This window comes from Sparus aurata, chromosome 24 (genome assembly GCF_900880675.1).
Source record: "Sparus aurata chromosome 24, fSpaAur1.1, whole genome shotgun sequence".
In the NCBI taxonomy this organism is placed as follows: Eukaryota; Metazoa; Chordata; class Actinopteri; order Spariformes; family Sparidae; genus Sparus; species Sparus aurata.
Window position 1 is genome coordinate 16,260,562 of NC_044210.1, and position 21,301 is coordinate 16,281,862.

A 21,301-nucleotide genomic window follows, 5' to 3' on the forward strand; every position below is an offset into this window, starting at 1 on the left:
TGCTAGCTATCTGCGTAAAGGTTAGAAAGCTATCAATTATACTGTCCTATTCCTTCATATTAAGTTCTCTCTGTGTTATAACATTGATATTGTAATTTAATCGAATGGGCTGGGTCTGCCTGTTTTACTAGAAGCTAGTTTGCTACCAGTTAGCTTGTTTATTAGCCACCACACAGTTAGCCTACAGTTACAGTTACAGTTACTTTAACAACCTTAAAGGAAAACGTCAACCTTACTGGGTATTTTGATGAGGCAATGATAGAAAATCAGAGTTTACAATTAACCTTTACTAAGTATACATTTATAATATTTTAATATGTACATACCTCAGTGTTGATCCTGCTTTTAAAATGAAGGTTCTCTTCTGGGTAGAAATTCCCGCAGTTTGTGCAGTGATTTGGCTTTACAGAAATATGCCAAAACACATCCAAAACACATCCATATATGGAATCAGATGTTGCCGCTCTTTACTCAATCTTCTGGCTTGCCATAAACATGCCATACCATCCCTAATACTTGATCCCGCTCTTTGCCCAGTCTTTTGGTTTACCAGACATATGCCATAACTGAGCCATATATTGCTGGCGCCTATGGACAACCTTAATCATACCACAGTTAACCCAAAAGGCTTTCTTAATGCCAAAAGGAAGCCAAAAATGCCAAATGAATGCCATAATACAGCCAAAACATTTGCTATCTGGGGTCCGTGTGAACCTCCAGCTGAAGGTAATGTTACACATTTAAAATGTTTGACTCGTTAACACAAGCTGTCGTTAGCTTAGCAACACTAGAAACAGCAACAATCTGCCGCTCCATTGTTCATTTCTACAAACTCACAGCTGTGAGTTCAAACAGCCGCCATTACAAACGTCATCCTCCATGTTGAGAGGAGAACGGTGGAGGAGGAGCAGAGGTGGAGTTAGTCGTTTACATTTATATTTACAATTATGACATTGAGCAGACGCTTTTGTCCAAAGCGACTTACAATAAGTGCATTTGTCATAAGAGAGAAACCACAACATCACTTTCGATGGAGTAAAAAGAAAAATAGAAACAGTTGTCAAGCCCTCGTCTGATCGTAGCTGCTGTTTATCAAAGCAAATGGATAATTAGCAGCAGTCATCAGTAGTTGATGTGGAGAGAGCAGGAAGCAGCATTCAGAGGACGGTAAACTCCATGTTGAGTTAGGTCAACAACATAAACTCACTAAATGTCAAGAAAGGAAATAGTTTGACTCCTATTTTCCTTCTAAACTGAAAAATCCTGAATTTTGTGTCACTGACTGAACTGAGATCAGTTTAATCTGCTCGTTAACTCGTCGTCAAACTCACTTCATTCAAACTGGACCTGAACTGAATCACAGTCACAAACACTAACATGTAACTTTACTGTGTGTTTGACTCACAAAGTATCTGCAGCACAGCTGAAGGATTTTATAACACAAGTTGTTACCTGAATGTTTCTTCATGACAACTTGTGAGTTGTGTGTGAGTTGTTGTGTAGTGACCTCATAGAAACTAACAGTCAGTTAAAGTGATGTTGCTCTGTAAAAGTCACTAAAGCTGCTTTGTTAAACCAAAGTAACAACAACTGAACATGTATTTGACCTTTACACTCTCATTAAACACACAAGTCATCAGATTTCACTCATATGATTCATATGATGTGATTAATGTGTAACTCTAACAGCATCTTCGGGCGGCGCCGGTCCACAGTCTCATTCACTGTGATGGTTGTGGTGCAGACAGTCGTGTCCGTGTGAACCTCCAGCTGAAGGTAATGTAACACATTTAAAATGTTTGATCATCTACAATAATACATCATGATGTATTAATGATATTGTGTCTTGATCATCTGAATGTGTAAATAATGTAAAGATACGTGTCAAGTAAAGTTATAAAGTAGCACAAAGTAGAAGTACGTGACTGAAGCGCCTCAAAATTGTAGTTCCGTACAGTACTCAAGTAAATGTACATTTCTCCACTGTTACTGGTGTTTCTACAACAGTGATTCCAGTCGAGTCTCGCTGGTTAAACTGGTGTTCAGAGCAGACGACTCACTTCCAGTCTGATGCTCAATGACACCATCTAGTGGACTGACAACAGAAGTGCAGCATTCATGTGACACTGATATGAAGCAGCCAATCAGAGGAGGAGCAGCTGATGTTCTGACAGGAGACATGATGGAAAGGCTGATTTCAGTTGATGTGCAGATGAATGATTTGTGTTTCCTCTCCAGATGAAAGTGTGTGTGAGATGAGCAACATGAATCAGTGTGAGGACAGAGAGGAGGGAGGCCCTCCCTCTAAAACCGCTGGACCTGGACCTGGACCTGGACCTGAACCTGGACCTGGACCTGGACCTGGACCTGGACCTGGACCTGAACCTGGACCTGGACCTGGACCTGGACCTGGACCTGAGCCCAGCTGTGTGTCCTTCAAGAGTGACCGGTCAAAGGGTCATTTCATTGATTTTAAAGGGCAACCACCTCCTGCTGTAAAGAGGTGAGCTGTTACAGTTTTTCTCGATTGTTTACACACATTTTCTGAAAGCATGCCTCATGTTCTCAGAACTCTACACACAAATCAAAAATCACACACACAACGGGCAAAACCCCTCAATTCTCCTGCAAAATGAAACTTCACATTCAAAACAATGTTATTTCTTCACAAAATGGTATTTTATTTTCAAATGACCAACACAAACCATCAAATGAATAGACATTTATAAGAACCAGTTGAACACTGATGTGCTCAGTGTAAAACACTATGATGAATGGAAAACACTTCTTCGTCATTCATCATAATGACTTAGGCCTTTTTGTTCAGTTACACATAGTACAGTCAGTACATACATAAGTGTGATGTAAAATATTTGACAATATTGTTTTTATACTCAGAACACACAAATACACAGTAACAAATATATTTTATTTTTCCCACAAAAACAATGTACACAGTGTACATCCCAACCAACACAAAGTTCATATACAACAATATACGGTCTACATACAAAACAACAGAAGAATTTACTGTACACAGTTACAGTAAAAAGGAAAAAAAAAAAAAAAAAAACTGTGCAGCATGATCTCCTCTGTTTCGCTCTGGCCACAGCACCTCATCCACATCACAAGCAATGTTTTCCCTGGCCAAGCAGCAAGAGGAATATCGCTTAGCATGGTGAATCCAGCCATGAAAAGCACAAACTGCTATATATCCACATGCATCTTCCATAGCTTGGAGAAGGGGTATACACATTTGTGGATTTGTGGATTTCGGTCATACACTTTACAAAAAATTCTCAATAGGATTGAGGAATGGAGAATATGGAGGGAGATAAAGCGTGGTTGGGCAGTGAACCAGTTACGAACCAGAGCAGCCCAGTGGAAACTTACGTTGTCCCAAATGACAACGTACCTGAGCTGCTCTGGTGGAATGAGTGTGTTGTGTAGGGTGTCTAGGTGTTTGTCCATGTGATGAGTCAGTGTGCATAGTAGGGCAATTCACTTTAGAATTTTGAATGACAGAGTGTTCTTTGTGAGAACAAGAGATTTTCTTCATGAAAATTGTGCCAAATGCAGAGAATTGTGTGTAGTGTTTTGAAAAAAGTGTGTTTTAGAACTGCAATTTGAGTGTAAAGCAGGAATTGTGCTTGTAGTTTAGCAGAATTGGTTCAGGGGGTTGGTGCATCAGTTACATGCTGTGGTCATTTTGTCTCAAGTACCAGTTTTTGTGTGTAAACAATTGAGAAAAACTGTAGTGTGATGTAAAATATTTGAGAATATTGTTTCAATACTCAGAACACACAAATACACGGTAACAGATATAATTTATTCTTCCCACAAAAACAATGTACACAGTGTATATCCCAACCAACACAAAGTTGCATATACAACAATATACATACAAAACAACAGAAGAATTTACTGTACACAGTTACAGTAAAAAAAAACAACAACTGTGCAGCATGCTCTCCTCTGTTTCGGTCTGGCCGCAGCACCTCATCCACATCACAAGCCGTGTTTTCCCTAAACAAGCAGCAAGAAAAACATTGCTTAGCATGGTGAATCCAGCCATGAAAAGCACCAACTGCTATATATCTACATGCATCTTCCATAGCTTGGAGAAGGGGTATACGCATTTGTGGATTTGTGGATTTCAGCCATACACTTTAGAAAAAATTCTCAATAGGATTGAGGAATGGAGAATATGGAGGGAGATAAAGCGTGGTTGGGCAGTGAACCAGTTACGAACCAGAGCAGCCCAGTGGAAACTTACGTTGTCCCAAATGACAACGTACCTGAGCTGATCTGGTGGAATGAGTGTGTTGTGTAGGGTGTCTAGGTGTTTGTCCATGTGATGAGTCAGTGTGCATAGTAGGGCAATTCACTTTAGAATTTTGAATGACAGAATGTTCTTTGTGAGAACAAGAGATTTTCTTCATGAAAGTTGTGTCAAATGCAGAGAATTGTGTTTAGTGTTTTGAAAAAAGTGTGTTTTAGAACTGCAATTTGAGTGTAAAGCAGGAACTGTGCTTGTAGTTTAGCAGAATTGGTTCAGGGGGTTGGTGCATCAGTTACATGTTGTGGTCATTTTGTCTCAAGTACCAGTTTTTGTGTGTAAACAATTGAGAGAAACTGTAATAACATTAATATGTGACTGATTCATGTTTTAACTGTGGAGAAAGATGTTTTTTGAAACCTGATGTTTATTTTCAGCTTTGTTCTTCTTCACTTGAATGTATCTTCTCACTTTAGAAAGCTGCCCAATAGAACCAGTCTTCAACTCTTCATTTCACTTTATTGAATTAGTTTGGTCCAATATTCTCTGAAGGTTTATTCCTGATGTTTTCCACTATTTTATGGACAGAAGCTTCTGTGTCTGAAGACTAAAAGTGAATTAACATCTCTGGTGGTCTTCTTCTCTGTCCAACAGGAGACCAGCCTCTACTGGACCTGAACCTGGACCTGGACCTGAACCCAGCTGTGTGTCCTTCAAGAGTGATCGGTCAAAGGGTCATTTCATTGATTTTAAAGGGCAACCAGCTCCTGCTGTAAAGAGGTGAGCTGTTAATAACATTAATATGTGACTGATTCATGTTTTAACTGTGGGAAAAAGATGTTTTTTGAAACCTGATGTTTATTTTCAGCTTCATTCTTCTTCAGTTTAATTTATCTTCTCACTTTAGAAAGCTGCCCAATAGAACCAGTCTTCAACTCTTCATTTCACTTTATTGAATTAGTTTGGTCCAATATTCTCTGAAGGTTTATTCCTGATGTTTTCCACTATTTTATGGACAGAAGCTTCTGTGTCTGAAGACTAGAAAATGAATTAACATCTCTGGTGGTCTTCTTCTCTGTCCAACAGGAGACCAGCCTCTACTGAACCTGGACCTGGACCTGGACCTGGACCTGGACCTGGACCTGAGCCCAGCTGTGTGTCCTTCAAGAGTGACCGGTCAAAGGGTCATTTCATTGATTTTAAAGAAGAAAAAACTTCTGCTGTAAAAAGGTGAGCTGTTAATAACATTAATATGTGACTAATTGATGTTTAATGTTGTTTAATCAGAGAAATTTGTTTAAACTTATTTTTTCAGCATCATTCTTCTTTAGTACATTTATGTATTTTCACATGTGAAAGCTGCCCAGTAGAACCAGTCTTCATCTCTTCAGTCCAGTTTAACATTTGTCTGATGACTGGTTGGGTGTAGCATAGTGATTTTATTCAGGCTAACAGATGCTAGCTACTGAAAAAAGGATAATTGTTCCTCAATCAAGTCACCAAGTCTGGTCTTCAGTTATGTGACCACAGAAGATGAGACATGTCAGTCGTGGTCATTTGTCAAAAGAATCTAAATCAAATTGTACGCAGGCAACACAAGTTCAATGTCCTCCCTTTGTTTTCTCGCTCTTTTTCTGTGTCTCTTGAGTTCATCACAGCAGGATGACAGTGCACAAAGTGAACAATTACTTTGAACCTTTTCATCATGTTTGACTTTATATAGTGTTTGTTTGTGAAACGTGCAATAAAAGAGTTTGTAGTTGTTTTTCTCACTTTGATTCAGTTGATCTGAGCTCAGTCTTAGTATTTGACCGTATGTGTTAGCAGCCGACTCCTCCTGTCTTTTCTTAAAGTGCCCTCAACTGTTAAATCAGCTGCTGTAGTTGATCTGAAGTTCACAGACTTTCTAATCAAACACCTGTTTGCAACGAGCATCCATATTTCTCTGATCAGATCCACTGGGAAGCTTTTAGATTGGGAGACATGAACACTGACCTCCAGTGTGCAAAAGAACGCACCACAAAGCCAGTGTTTTGCCCTCACTGTTTTCTGGTGTGTCAGTTGTGCTCCTGTGTTCCTGCGTGTCTCACCTGTTTTCTGGTGCTGTGTTGTACTTTTGTCTCACCTGGATTGTTTAATTTTACACTTTTGGATTTCTTTTTTGTTTTCGCTGCTTTACCTTTTTGGATTTTTCGTTACCTGCCTTTTTGATTTTGGGGATTTCACCTCAAGTATTAAACAGGATATGTAGTAACGGGCAACAGGTCAGACTCGAACTCCTGAACCACCTCAGCTCAGCATAGAAAGGAGACAGGGATTGTACACGATAGCTCTCAGCTTTCCTCTTGTTCTCTGTCACGGCCTCCAGACTATCCAGTTCCATCCACACCATAGAGCTGGACTTCCTGTCCAACTTAATCAGAATCAGAAATCCTTTTATGTCCCGCAGACGGGGAAATGTGTTTGTCGCAGCAGCGTCAGAATGTTACAAGAACAAGAGCAATAGCAAAATAGACAATAGACAATATAAAATGGACAATATAATTAAAAAGGAACGAAAATAGAATCAAATTGACGTACATACATATTTACATGATATAGGGCAAGAATGGACGGCAAATATTTATATACAGATTTGAAATATAGATAATAAATATGGGTGTTGAAATGAGCTTGTACAGACTTATTGTACAGTGCAGGGTACAGGGTGAAGTCTATATGGAGCAGTGCTGGTTGTGCAGTCTGACAGCAGCAAGTAGGAAGGACCTGCGATACCTCTCCTTCACACACTTCCGTAGCAGCCTTGTGCAAACATTGAAGGACCTGAGCCTCCTCAGAAAGAACAGTCTGCTCTGTCCTTTCCTGTCGAAGGCTTCAGTGTTGTCTGACCAGTTCAGCTTGTTATTCAGTTGCACCCCAACAAAACATGGAGGTGTCAAGCATCTCCACCTCCTCCCGTCTATTACAACAGGGATGTGGGGCTTCTTCCACATGACCTTCAGCTTGTGTTTGTCTCTGAGTGGACAGACACAATGTGACTGATTCTTCATGATTCCTCCACAGAGTGGACCAGGAGAGCTCAGAGGTTCCCAGAGGTCCGTCTGTCCAGCAGCATCAGACACACCTGGACTCCATATTTATGGTCTGTACATGAACAACAACTACTTTTACATCCAGTCTGTTCACAATAATCTCCATGCTGCACTTTACAGACCAGTGGTGAATCTGTCCAACATGGATCTGATGTTAAATGTTGTCATTCACATAATATTCTGTTTCAGCTGCTGGAGGAGAACATTGTGACGTTTGTGAAGAACGAGCTGAAGAAGGTCCAGAAGGTTCTGAGTTCAGATTACCCAGAATGCTCAGAGAGTCAGAGGGAGGATGAGGAGGTGTTGGACGGTGAGGCTGAAGAGCAGAGGAGGAGCAGCAGAGAGGCATTTCTGAAGATCACACTTCACTTCCTGAGGAGAATGAAGCAGGAGGAGCTGGCTGAACGTCTGCAGAGCAGTAAGAGGATTTCACTAAAGATTTAACATGATGGATCAATGAGACAATTTTTCTCAACAGATGGAGGACAAACATGGAAAATGTGTTTATATATGCTACTTTAGGGGAAGGAAATTGTCATATTTCCTATAAATAACTTTTTTGTTGTGTTTACTTAGGAAGTTATTCTGGAATTTGTCGGCGTAAACTTAAATCTGACCTTCAGAAGAAGTTCCAGTGTGTGTTTGAGGGGATCGCTAAAGCAGGAAACCCAACCCTTCTGAATCAGATCTACACAGAGCTCTACATCACAGAGGGAGGGACTGCAGAGGTCAATGATGAACATGAGGTCAGACAGATTGAAACAGCATCCAGGAAACCACACAGACCAGAAACAACAGTCAGACGAGAAGACATCTTTAAACCCTCACCTGGAAGAGATGAACCAATCAAAAGAGTGATGACAAAGGGAGTGGCTGGCATCGGGAAAACAGTTTTAACACAGAAGTTCACTCTGGACTGGGCTGAAGACAAAGCCAACCAGGACATACAGTTCACATTTCCATTCACTTTCAGAGAGCTGAATGTGCTGAAAGAGAAAAAGTTCAGCTTGGTGGAACTTGTTCATCACTTCTTCACTGAAACCAAAGAAATCTGCAGCTTTGAAGACTTCCAGGTTGTGTTCATCTTTGACGGTCTGGATGAGTGTCGACTTCCTCTGGACTTCCACAACACTGACATCCTGACTGATGTTACAGAGTCCACTTCAGTGGATGTGCTGCTGACAAACCTCATCAGGGGGAAACTGCTTCCCTCTGCTCTCCTCTGGATAACCACACGACCTGCAGCAGCCAATCAGATCCCTCCTGGGTGTGTTGACATGGTGACAGAGGTCAGAGGGTTCACTGACCCACAGAAGGAGGAGTACTTCAGGAAGAGATTCAGAGATGAGGAGCAGGCCAGCAGAATCATCTCCCACATCAAGACATCAAGAAGCCTCCACATCATGTGCCACATCCCAGTCTTCTGCTGGATCACTGCTACAGTTCTGGAGGATGTGTTGAAGACCAGAGAGGGAGGAGAGCTGCCCAAGACCCTGACTGAGATGTACATCCACTTCCTGGTGGTTCAGTCCAAAGTGAAGAACGTCAAGTTTGATGGAGGAGCTGAGACAGATCAACACTGGACTCCAAAGAGCAGGAAGATGATTGGGTCTCTGGGAAAACTGGCTTTTGATCAGCTGCAGAAAGGAAACCTGATCTTCTATGAATCAGACCTGACAGAGTGTGGCATCGATATCAGAGCAGCCTCAGTGTACTCAGGAGTGTTCACACAGATCTTTAAAGAGGAGAGAGGACTGTACCAGGACAAGGTGTTCTGCTTCGTCCATCTGAGTGTTCAGGAGTTTCTGGCTGCTCTTCATGTCCATCTGACGTTCATCAAATCTGGAGTCAATCTGCTGGCACAGGAACAAACAACATACCGTCAATCTGCAGAGACACATTTCTACCAGAGTGCTGTGGACAAGGCCTTGCAGAGTTCAAATGGACATCTGGACTTGTTCCTTCGCTTCCTCCTGGGTCTTTCACTGCAGACCAATCAGTCTCTCCTGCAAGGTCTGCTGACACAGACAGGAAGTATCTCACAGACAAATCAGGAAACAGTCGGTTACATCAAGAAAAAGTTTGAAGAGACTCTGTCTCCTGAGAGAAGCATCAATCTGTTCCACTGCCTGAATGAACTGAACGATCGTTCTCTAGTGGAGGAGATCCAACAGTACCTGAGATCAGGACGTCTCTCCACAGATAAACTGTCTCCTGCTCAGTGGTCAGCTCTGGTCTTCATCTTACTGTCATCAGAAAAAGATCTGGATGTGTTTGACCTGAAGAAATACTCTGCTTCAGAGGAGGCTCTTCTGAGGCTGCTGCCAGTGGTCAAAGCCTCCAATAAAGTTCTGTAAGTGTTGAAGTTTCTTCAGAATGCAGTAAATGTGCTGTTATTGACCCAAATAGAAATAATTGTCTTGTTCTGCTGATTGTTCTTTATCCAGACTAAGTGACTGTAACCTCTCAGAGAGAAGCTGTGAAGCTTTGTCATCGGTTCTCAGCTCCCAGTCCTCTAGTCTGAGAGAGCTGGACCTGACTAACAACAACCTGCAGGATTCAGGATTGGAGCATTTGTCTGTTGGACTGGAGAGTCCACAATGTAGACTTGAAACTCTAAGGTCAGGTAGTTCACAGTTTGTCTCAAATTATGTTTGTATTTCTTTAATGTTTGAATTCAATTCTCTCTCTCATCTCAGAACTATTTTGTTTTGAAACCATACTACTTATTATTGTTTTATGTCTGTTTAATCCAGGTTTGTAAATGCTGTATCACATAATGTCTTTTTTCACTGTTCACGCTCCAGGCTGACTGTCTGTCACCTCTCAGAGAGAAGCTGTGAAGCTCTGTCCTCAGTTCTCAGCTCCCAGTCATCTAGTCTGAGAGAGCTGGACCTGAGTAACAACAACCTGAAGGATTCAGGAGTGAAGCATCTGTCTGTTGGCCTGGAGAGTCCACAATGTAGACTTGAAACTCTCAGGTCAGATAGTTCATAGTTGGTCTCAAATTATTTTTGTATTTCTTTAATGTTTGAATTCAATTCTCTCTCTCATATCAGAACTCTTATGTTTTGAAACCATGCTACTTATTATTGTTTCATGTCTGTTTAATCCAGATATAGTCTTGATTTTTCATATCTCCGACATATCAGAGCAAAACAGAAAGTAAGTTCACATGTGCTACAATGATATTATTAATAATGTTAATGTCTACTTTTACTGTTCATGCTTCAGGCTGAGTGTCTGTAACCTCTCAGAGAGAAGCTGTGGAGCTCTGTCCTCAGTTCTCAGCTCCCAGTCATCTAGTGTGAGAGAGCTGGACCTGAGTAACAACAACCTGCAGGATTCAGGAGTGAAGTTACTTTCTGCTGAACTGAAGAGTCCACACTGTGTCCTTGAAACTATCAGGTCAGGATTCATCATTTTATTTCATTATTTTATGTAACTTTACAATTGGAGCAGGTATTGATCATACTCCTTATATAATTCAATTGATTTAAGAGACCCGACATTTCCCCCATGAACAAGCAGTCAACACAGTGTTGAGAAAATACTGCCTTTTAACAGACAGAAACCTTGAGCAGAACCAGACTAAGTGGTTGGCCGCCATCTGACTCAACTGGATGGGTTGGGGGGGAGAGACAGAAGCCCCACTACACTGCCTCTTCAAAGCAGGAATCTTGTGTCAATATTCCACCTCACTGTAGGTGTGAAAGTAACAAAGGTGGAATGGGGGAACAGTTCCTTCCGCCTCTTATAATTATGTGATAAACGTTAAACACAGGTGTTCACTGAATTATCAGGACCCTCAGCTGATCTGTAATGTGTGTTGTTTTGTGTGTCTGCAGGCTGTCAGGCTGTCTGATCACAGAGGAAGGCTGTACTTCTCTGGCCTCAGCTCTGGACTCCAACCCCTCCCATCTGAGAGAGCTGGACCTGAGCTATAATCATCCAGGAGACTCAGGAGTGAAGCAGCTTTCTGCTCAACTGGAGGATCCAGGCTGGAGACTGGACACTCTCAGGTATGAAGAGTCCTGCTGCAGCCACAGACAGTCAGTAGCTCCATTCACAGTGCTGCGCCTCCACCTCTGTGAGAATTTTTCGGAGGCGGTGAGGGGTGAAATTTCGCTCCGGTGCTGATCAGCGCGTGGCGGTCCTTAGGACTGGGCGATAAACCGAAAGTTTACCGATACCGAAATGTACAACAATAACCGATGTCATTTTGGCCATGATTGTATATTCGGTGTCATAGGCATAACATCCACTAGGGACAGGGGACATGTTAGGTCCACTTGATTAATGTACCCCGGCGTTTACCGATGTGTTTATTTTACATTAATTTGATGGCAAACTCCGCCCGCTGATGCAACACCAGCTATGCCAGGTTACCCACTCTCGCTGAGAGTCGCGGACAGTTTGTGTAATGATGCTGCGTTCAAAGGCTGCAACAGGCCACTGTCTTCGGCCGGGCCGGTCCATTGATCAAACATTTGTGTTTTGTTTTTTATTCACTCCAAATAATGACTGTATTACCAGCTAGAAAACTCGCATCTCTCTCCTCCCTCCATTGTTGTTTGCATTTGTGTCTCTGCGCGGTCTGACACGTGAGTGTCCTCACGCTGGAAAATGTGACTTCTTGCGTACGTGACGTCACTCCCCGTGATGCAAGAAGAAAGCAAAAATATAATTTTTTTTACTAAGGAAAATGACAAAACTAGTAACACGTTACCGGCATCACTGATTGTGTAGCTTAAGTGCAACATGGAGCATGAAGATGTAAAGAAAAAAATAAAAACAGTAGAATTAACTTTGAGCAAGTTCGGAGGAAAGTCGTAGGCGTGAACCCATTTTAAACAAGTCGTGGACCGTGATGATAACATTTGTCCGCTTTGTCGAGTGCATTAAGTGCGGCACTTGTTGCATTATTCATTAAGATTTCTGTAGTTCAAACAACTCGCAATTGTAGTCGAGAACGTCAGTTATAACAGCCCACGTATTAAACTGTTGTCGGGTTTAAATCGGGCTCATAATTACATTCAGTGTGTCGGGCCGGGCTCGGGTCGGGCTTGATTCTAAGCTCTACTCGGGTCCAGCCGCGACTTTACTGAGGTTCACCCAGTGTGAGCAGCAGGAGGACGGTTAGCTCACCTTCCAGAGCTGCACTGAAGCACTGGAAACTGATTTAGGGACAAAATAATTGCAGTTCTTTCAATATCTTCCATGTCATGGGGCCCAGTGACTCCAGCAGCAGATTGTATTAGTAAACTGGACGAATGAGACACAGTTTTGTTTATTGTACTTTAGTGCTTCCTCTATTTTATATGAATATTAATATGCAGAAATCTTGATTTTTTCTTTTCTCAAAAGCTTCCATGTCATGTGACCCACTGACTTCTGAAACAGATTCTGTGTCTATCAAAAATATATAATGATAAAGAAAATAATGGTAAAAAAAGTTCTCTAATGCTCAAGAGGTTAACATATTATTAAGCAGCAATGTCAGCTTCTCCACTATTTTGTCTCATGTCTTAGATTCTGATTCTGAAGTCCTCAAAATGTTTATTTATTTACATCCAACCTCTTCCACCACCTGCAGTACAACAACGTGATTCAATTTGAAGAAATAAAAAAAGCGAGAAGCTTAGAATTTGTTTATAAGGGACTGTATATTTTAAACTTTTAAACTTGTTCAGTTGTTGTCATTTAAAGTAATCTGTGCTTTTCAGCTGTTCAATCGTGTGCTTATCAGTTGTTCTTAACTACTAAATAAATAATATAAATCTTAACTACAATGTGTGTGGGGGGGGGGTTACTTATTGTTCATTTATCGTTATCGAGGTGAGTTGCTCAATATATCGTGATATTGATTTGAGGCCATATCGCCCAGCCCTAGCGGTCCTTCACTCAACTAAATCAGGTCATTCATTCAACTAAATTAAGAGAAATGCCCACAAAGCAACGTTACAGGACCAAACAAAAGTAACGCAGTAACTGTAACTGTCTTTGGCAGCTTACATGAGGAAAAAAATACTGCAGTTATCCTCCCGTTTGTCTTCTCGTTCGTCCTCCCGGCTCTAAATCACAGTTCTGCCTGAAAACAGCGTTTGTCACTGTCAAAAATCTTAAACTCACCAAGTGTTTGTGTTGAAAAATAAATCTCTGCGGCAGTCAGCCCTCCAGACCGAGACTCAAGTGAACTTTCCCCCAGAAAACAGCCAACATCCCTGCTAGTGACAGAGTCTGGCAGCGTTGAGTTGACTGATGGTAATTACCTAATTATGTAGAGCGGAAAACTTAACTTTGTCACTTTCAAGGAAGTTTGATGGGTCATGATCTCAATCACTACACATTATAACAGCACCCATATGATTACAAGCTATCCGTGGGTTTAGATTGACAGAAGAACATTGTGGAAACACCTTGAAAACACACAGACGTCATCATCACGATGTGTTCCGTCACGCCTCTTTAGAAGCCGCAGCGTCGACTTTCTGTGTGAATTACACGTCAGTTCGTCTTTAAGGCGGAACTGCTTTACTCTCTGTGAACAACCAACAGCAGAGAATTGGTGAACCGCTGCTGTGGCGTTAATGCGTCTTCTCTGAGTGAAAGGGGCTAGTTTGAGACGCTGTATCTCGATTGTAGATGGTTCAGTATCGGAAAGTCTGCTTCGTTTACTCCACCTCCAGTTGTTCAGTTCAGTTCAGGAGAAAAGGCAGCATAGCTTGAAGCAAAGAGTTTTGATTGAAGAGAGGAAGATAATGAAAATAAATAGGGTTATCAAAACATTCACATTAAATCTACTTTCCACAACATCACTGCTGTGTTGTGATATTAATAATAACAATAGACCCTCTGTGTCAGATGTCTGATCAGAAAATACTGAACCTCAAATTCTGAATTTGAAAAAAAAATGTTGAACTTAAAGTGGTTCTGACATGGATCTGTATCAACACTGGAGTAATTATATTCTAGATCATCACTGACAAAACGATTTACAGACTGTAACAGTGACTGTGGCAGTAATCACTCTGAGCAGAGCAAGCTACTCAGAGCTTCTCCCAATGTTGCCCAACGACAACATAGTTTTTTTCGGGAGTACTGAAATACTCAGAGTCTCTCCCTATGTTGCCTGACGACAACATGGTTTGGTATAGAGAGACAGAGGCAGGGCGCAGGCCGTCGCATGTTAGTCCCCATCCCACCACCCACTTGCTTGCATGACCCATGACAGAGGAGAGGAGAACAGATAGAGGAAGAGTGTCCCCCAGGCACTCCTGTTACACCTTAATCCCTCCCATCAGCTAAGACACCAGGGTCACACCCAGCCCCCACTGGGGATTTGGCTGCATGCGTCTGGTGTGCAGAGCCCCAGGAGAGTCAGTTTAAAGTCAACAGAAGATATAAAACAGTCCAATAACAACGTTATATGACACGAGGTGGAACATTCCTGTCACATTACCATAACAGCAGCAGTGCATAGATTAATTTAAGATGGGCTCAGTGGTGCCGTCTTGGCTCCTGTCATGAGGAAACTGCTGCTCCAGCTGAGTTTGGGCTGTTTTGGGTAGTTATCATTATAACAGCCTGCAGGGGCAGGAAAGTTTCAGAGTTTTGCACCGCCTGCATAATCAAATGACAGAAGGTAAGAAAACATTCAGTGATCAATCATCTGCTCCATTGATTAACATGATATGTGACCTGTGCAGAGCTGCAGCTCTCTACAGTAGTTGGTGGACTTCTGGTTTAATGCTGTTGTAATTTACTTCAGCCTGGCTCGTAGCTGCTGACTCAGTTTCACTCTCAGCTGTTCTGGAGTCTGTCAAGATACTGCTGGTGGAAATCCAATCTTTCACGATGAGTTTTTGTTAAAATAAAAGTTTAAAAATAACTGCATCATGCAAGACTTTTGTTGTGAATAGTTTATAGGAAGTGTTAAATGCAGGAAGATGCCAAGACAACATTGCATGAGTGGACTTTTAATTTCTCTTCTGTGACAGCAAACAACACATTGTTTCAGTTACTAACTGAGTCTATCCACACACTTTATGTCCGACTAATAACAGTAGCACTTTACTGTGACTGCAGCAACGTAACAGATCTTATGAACTTGCTGTAAAGCTCAAACTGGACGAGACTTCTGCCTCACAACAATCACTGATCACGTTGGTCATTTCCTCCTGAAGCTAACGTCTGCAGCCATGAATAATAACTGTTACAGTAGCTAATCAGCCGAGATCTGAGGAGCTGCTGTCAACTCTGCTGTCCAACTCTGAGAGAGGTGTGTGCAGCAGAGTCAGTAAATGTTGGATCTTAAAGCTGCCATGTGAAAACTAGATTGTTGTAGACAAACGTGAAAGACGCTGCAGGATGGATACAGGTTTTGTTTGATGATGGAAAAGATGCAGCTTTTATTTTGCAGACTGCTGTAGTCTGATTATTGGAAGTACTTTCAGAGTAAAAGGGGAATTTAAATGATGAACAGTATACATATATATCCGTGTGCAGTGATATAGATCATTGAGGATGACGAACACTGAGATGCATCAAGAATCATTGACAGCTGAATCGTAATGGAATCATGAGGCCGGTGAATATTCACACCTCTAAAATGTTTGTTACATGAAGAATGCAAAAGTAAAATATAGTTTGTTTTCTAAAGTGCACATAGCACTCCTTCATCCTCCACCATTGATAGTGGCCTCATGTGTGTTAGCAGCATACTGAGGATACCATCAGTCAGAACAGCTGCTGGCTGTGGTGTCATGGGGCGTCCTTCCTCACAACGTAGTCACCATGTTGACTTGTTTCTTTGTCAAGTGACAGACACAATATTATATAATATCAGTTTGCATAGTAGCACAATTGACATGAAGCTCAGTGAACTCAGTACACGCCTTGTTGTTTTAGTTCATATCTGCTGATGTAAAGCGCAAATACAGATCAGGCCTGTACAGTAAAACACAAAAACAGAGCAGCACTTCCTCACAACATGTGAAAAGTAGAAACATATCAGAGAAACACATGTTAAACATGTAATAGATTACATGTTAAACATGTAATAGGTTACAAAGGGTTTGTTGAGCCAGTAGATGAAGAAACATGAACAGTCCTAGGGGAGAACCCAAAGAGCTGTGATCCAGCAGCAGTCTGTGTTCTGCTGCCACAAACTGAGGGACAGTGAGTGACAGTCAGCTGACAGTTGTTCATCTTATATGTGATGACACTTATTATTTAGTGTTGTGCTGTTATTGTCAGCTTTGGTTACAGTTATATCTATGTTGTGTTTCATCTACTGTACTAGTCTTTACACTACAATGTTCTTCTTCTTTTCTTGCTTTGGCCACATGTTTGTGTGACATTGTGCCAATAAAAACATTTTTGAATTTGGATTTCAATTAAACAAATGAAATGAAAGATAAATGTACATTGTGAATGCAGCCTGAGCCATGCACTGAGAATAAAAAGACATGTAATATATATTTTAACAGAACAGATGTGCTCAAGTTTGTATTGTTAAGAAATAAAGACTTCACTTCAGACGATCTCTGACTACGACATGAAATATTCTAAAACCTCCTCTGATGTCCTCCAGTGTCTCTGTCTGTACTGCAGCTAATTACCCACCAGGGGGCGACACTGATCCATCACAGACCTGAGAGCACAGACGGAAGCTGTTTCTGTCTTAAACGTTGGTTGTTAAATTGAAACCTGTAATATAGCCGGGCCCTAATCTTGTGTTTGCAGGAACAACAGGTTTACTAATGGATGAAGTTGATCAGATCAAAAAGTTAATCCTGTCCAAACTTTTGTCAGTCAGCCTGTCCAACAAACAAATCCTGCTGCTCATTAAAACACTGAACAATAAGTGACTAAAGGGACAGACACTACAGATCAGTGGAGACAGGTTCTGGGTTTGAAACCTTTACTAAGTCACCATGCCGAGTCTCCTTCACCTGTAGTGGCTCTGACCTGCTTTCTCTTCAGGCCTCAGTGATGTGGTGCTACCGGGCCATGTGAGATCAGCTCTGCACATCTTGGAGCTGTTTTCTTTGAAGACTTTAATATAAAGTGCTGTCACACTTTTGATGACTTGGCTCATACACTTTTCTTTTCTGTAACATTTGTAGTTTCTGTTGCCTCTGCACATTGTAACGTAAACCAGCTAATTCACGATGAAACTGGTCGGCAACCTTTTTTATAATTGATTTATTGGGTTAGTTGTTGTAGCCCTAAAACATTCTGTCATTGAATTCAAATTGACCACTGCACTTCTTTGAGTCCTCAACAACAAACCTGCCAAGTATTAAGTAGATTGGATGAACGGTTCTGGAGACATGTCAACCACAGACAGACAGAAAGAAAGACAGATTCCTGGCTTCATAGTCAGATGTTCCTCTGGTCACATCTTTTAATGGCATCAAACATGACATGAAGTTCTCCTCACAGTAACTATTACTGCTGTAATATACATCAGATATCAATCCAGCACCAAACTATAGTAACATAAACATGTCAACACATGAAACCATGAAACTGTTTCTATCACAAACAGGTTCAGTGACACTTGTGAGGTTCTGGAGGGAAACAGTCTGGGAGTCTCTGTCACTTGGTTCTGTGGCAGAGGTCGGGAACCAACGTCCAATGTTTTCTGATTGATTTATTACATATAAATTGTATTTGTTTCTTTGCACAGTAAAACAAAGCAGCAGAAACACAGCAAGAACAAAAAGCAGACTGTGCAGCTGAGATTCAGAAAAGCCCTCCAAGCTTCAAACAGGAATCGGACCTCAAAAGTTCTGGCGTCCAAATACAAAAGTCCTATAATATAGAAACATAAGCACAAGTTGACATTGGATCAAACAGCAAGCGTAAGGTCGCCCACAGGAAACAGCAACAACATCCAATAAAATAAAGATGAAGTGATAAATCCAACAGGAGGTTTGTGTGTGTTCTCAGATGTTGTCGTCCTCTTTCACACACACCAACATCCTGTGGCTCACTCTCAGTGTGTGAGGAGAGTGGCAGAGGTGAAGAGGTTCAGGGAGAACAGGGAGAAGCAGCCTGATGGACAGATTGTGTTTCTGTGTATGAGAGTCATGTCATGTCCATGTTTGCATGCTGAAAGAGGATGTGCTGCTCTGACCCCCCTCCTCCTTTCAGGGTGGAGCCTGCTGGAGTCCGATGGTTGACACCAGGTCTGTGGAGATGTGAGTGTCTTTTTACTGTCATTCATGAAAACACTGTGACATCACTCATTCACATCTGTGATGTCATCATCACACTGATGACACATTAATAACTGCAGCTGTGTTGTGTCTTTTTCTCTTCATCAGATTCCTGTGAGCTCACAGTCGACACAAACACAGTCAACAGAAGGATCAAACTGTCTGACAACAACAGGAAGATGACACTTGTGAAGGAGGATCAGTCATATCCTGATCATCCAGAGAGGTTTGACTGGTCTCAGCTGCTGTGTAGAACTGGTCTGACTGGTCGCTGTTACTGGGAGGTCGAGTGGAGAGGAGATGTTTCTATATCAGTGAGTTACAGAAGAATCAGAAGGAAAGGAAACAGTAAAGACTGTGTGTTTGGATACAATGATCAGTCCTGGCGTCTGAGGTGCTTTGATGATGGTCGTTACTCTGTCTGGCACAATAACAGAGAAACAGACATCTCCTCCTCCTCCTCCTCCTCTTCCTCCTCCTCCTCCTCCTCTGGTAGAGTAGCAGTGTATGTGGACTGTCCTGCTGGCACTCTGTCCTTCTACAGAGTCTCCTCTGACTCACTGATCCACCTCCACACCTTCAACACCACATTCACTGAACCTCTTTATCCTGGATTTGGGTTCTGGTCCAGTTCTGGTTCCTCAGTGCGTCTGTGTGGTGTTTAGTGTGCAGAGTCTCCTCCTGTCACAGAAACATTGTCAGTGCTGAACAGTTGAGTCTGTACAGGATCACAGTCACATCAATCTTTCAGCTTCTTGTCATAAATTCATCAGTCAACTTTGTACAAAATGATTCAAACTGATTGAAAAGATTCTTCATTTACATTTTAAACTTCTTCCATTAAATTGTGTAAATTGCGTTGACTTGTACTTTCTGTCATGTGTTGTTTTGAATTCTGGCTCTTGTTCCAATAAAATCCAGAACTATTAGTGAAATGTAAGAAACAGAAAACATTGACTCGTCTGCAGCTTTAATTGTAAAGAATCATTGTGAACAAAGTTGTAAATGGACAGTAAAATCTGATCAAATGTACTCGACACTCCACCTGAAACACTCTGACTTGTTTCATGTGTTTCTAATGATGAAACTAAAAGTTTGATGGTGTTGGTTAACACATGTAATTATGTCTGTAGTGACGTGATAAACTGCACAACATCTGTTCATTTCTGTCTGATTATTATATGAGAAGAAAACACATTTAAGTGACATTCATTGTGTTTCTCTCAGTGTTTTGTGGCTGTTGAAGTCCGGCTGTATTTTCAGGATGTTTGTTGGATTTGAATCTGGTCCGTCAAACTAAACAGCTGTGAGAAAAGTCTTTCTCTGACCCGGTTGGCTGAAGATGTTTGGAAGTCTGAGAGCCGGATGAAATACTGAAAAACTTTCAGAGATCACAAACTAAACTGTCCTGATGACGTTTTTAAACAAGTGCTGAAGAGATTTGAGCTCATGTTTGATGCTTCTGAACGTTGATGCTCAGAGCAAAGAGTCCAAAACTTGTACAAATTGTTCCTTTCTGTTTAAATCTGACTGTTTGTGAAACGATCAGCTGACGAGTTTATAATCAGACTGAAAGATGTCGCACAGCATCACTGAAATGTTTCTCCTCTGATAAAGTAGCTCAATATAAGAACATCAAATATTTACAATATTAATGAGGTAATAAGACAATTTTTTTTCCAACAGAACACTGTTTGAAGCCAGAGAGGTGGCAGGGTCCGCCACATATAAACACAGTGAAACAGTATAAAGTTTGTTTCTTTAGTTTATTGATCAGCTGATGAAGATCTTTGTCTGCTCGTTGTTGTTTCTTCCACTAAACTACAGACTGCTCCTTTAAACTTTCTTTCCTGGCATCAGAAATCCAGTGAAGAACAAAAACTTTGACTTGATTGTAGAAAATATCTGAAACAAGTATTATTCTGTCTGATTGCAGCACAGCGAGCACAACTTAAACTCCTCTTTTTATTTCATTATTCTGACTTGTTTCAGGATAAAAGACGTTTTTTTAAAACAGATTTTTAATATTCTTAAAGCTTAAACATGTTTTCTTTTAGAGAAGGAACAAATAAATAATAAAACCAAAACAGAATGAGTGTAAAAGTTTGCTGAGACATGAATTGATGGTGAAATGAAAGCAGGTGGCAGCACAGAATCAGTGGGACTCAGAGATCTTCTGTCCTGACGACTCTCATCAATCTGTATGTGACTCATTTGTTTAACACTCACATTCAATCATTCATTTTCTCTTCATTTCTTTTGTTAAACGCTTTAAGTTCTCACCAAATATGTTCAATGCTTCAATATGTGTGTGAATCAATAAGTCATGTAGTGATTATGGGTCGTTCCAACCAGCCAACTCACCCACAATCCAGAACTTTTCCTGCTTCTCCAGAACACTTCATGTAGAAACTTAAATGAACTGAATGTGATCGTGCAGCTGAACTCCAAATACTTTTTAACTTGTGGATTTTTTAACTTGGACTCTCTAAACTCAATTTCAGGATTTTGGTGAAATTTGAGACAAAACAACTATTTGGATTTTACAAGTTGTCATGAATTGAACAAAAGTTTCAACACAAATGTCTTTAAAAAGAATGTGTGACATGAGCTGGCAGGTCCTGGGTCAGTCGGTGTGGAGCGACCCGTATCTACAGAACATCTAAATATCTTATTTTACTCTGTCCTTTACTGATGTTCTG

At 41.2% G+C, this 21,301-nt stretch overlaps 1 protein-coding gene across 1 annotated transcript; it reads left to right on the top strand.

Annotated features, from left to right (window-relative positions):
- Nucleotides 1–5,432: 5,432 nt before the first annotated feature.
- Nucleotides 5,433–19,216, top strand: LOC115577231 (NLR family CARD domain-containing protein 3-like; the record flags this gene model as incomplete). The annotated part of the gene is made up of 8 exons (XM_030410210.1): nucleotides 5,433–5,509; nucleotides 7,343–7,421; nucleotides 7,561–7,789; nucleotides 7,948–9,724; nucleotides 9,819–9,992; nucleotides 11,220–11,393; nucleotides 18,535–18,581; nucleotides 18,708–19,216. Coding segments are annotated over 8 exons (3,066 nt in total), but the record flags the coding sequence as incomplete, so codon positions are not given.
- Between the last annotated feature and the right edge of the window lie 2,085 nt (nucleotides 19,217–21,301).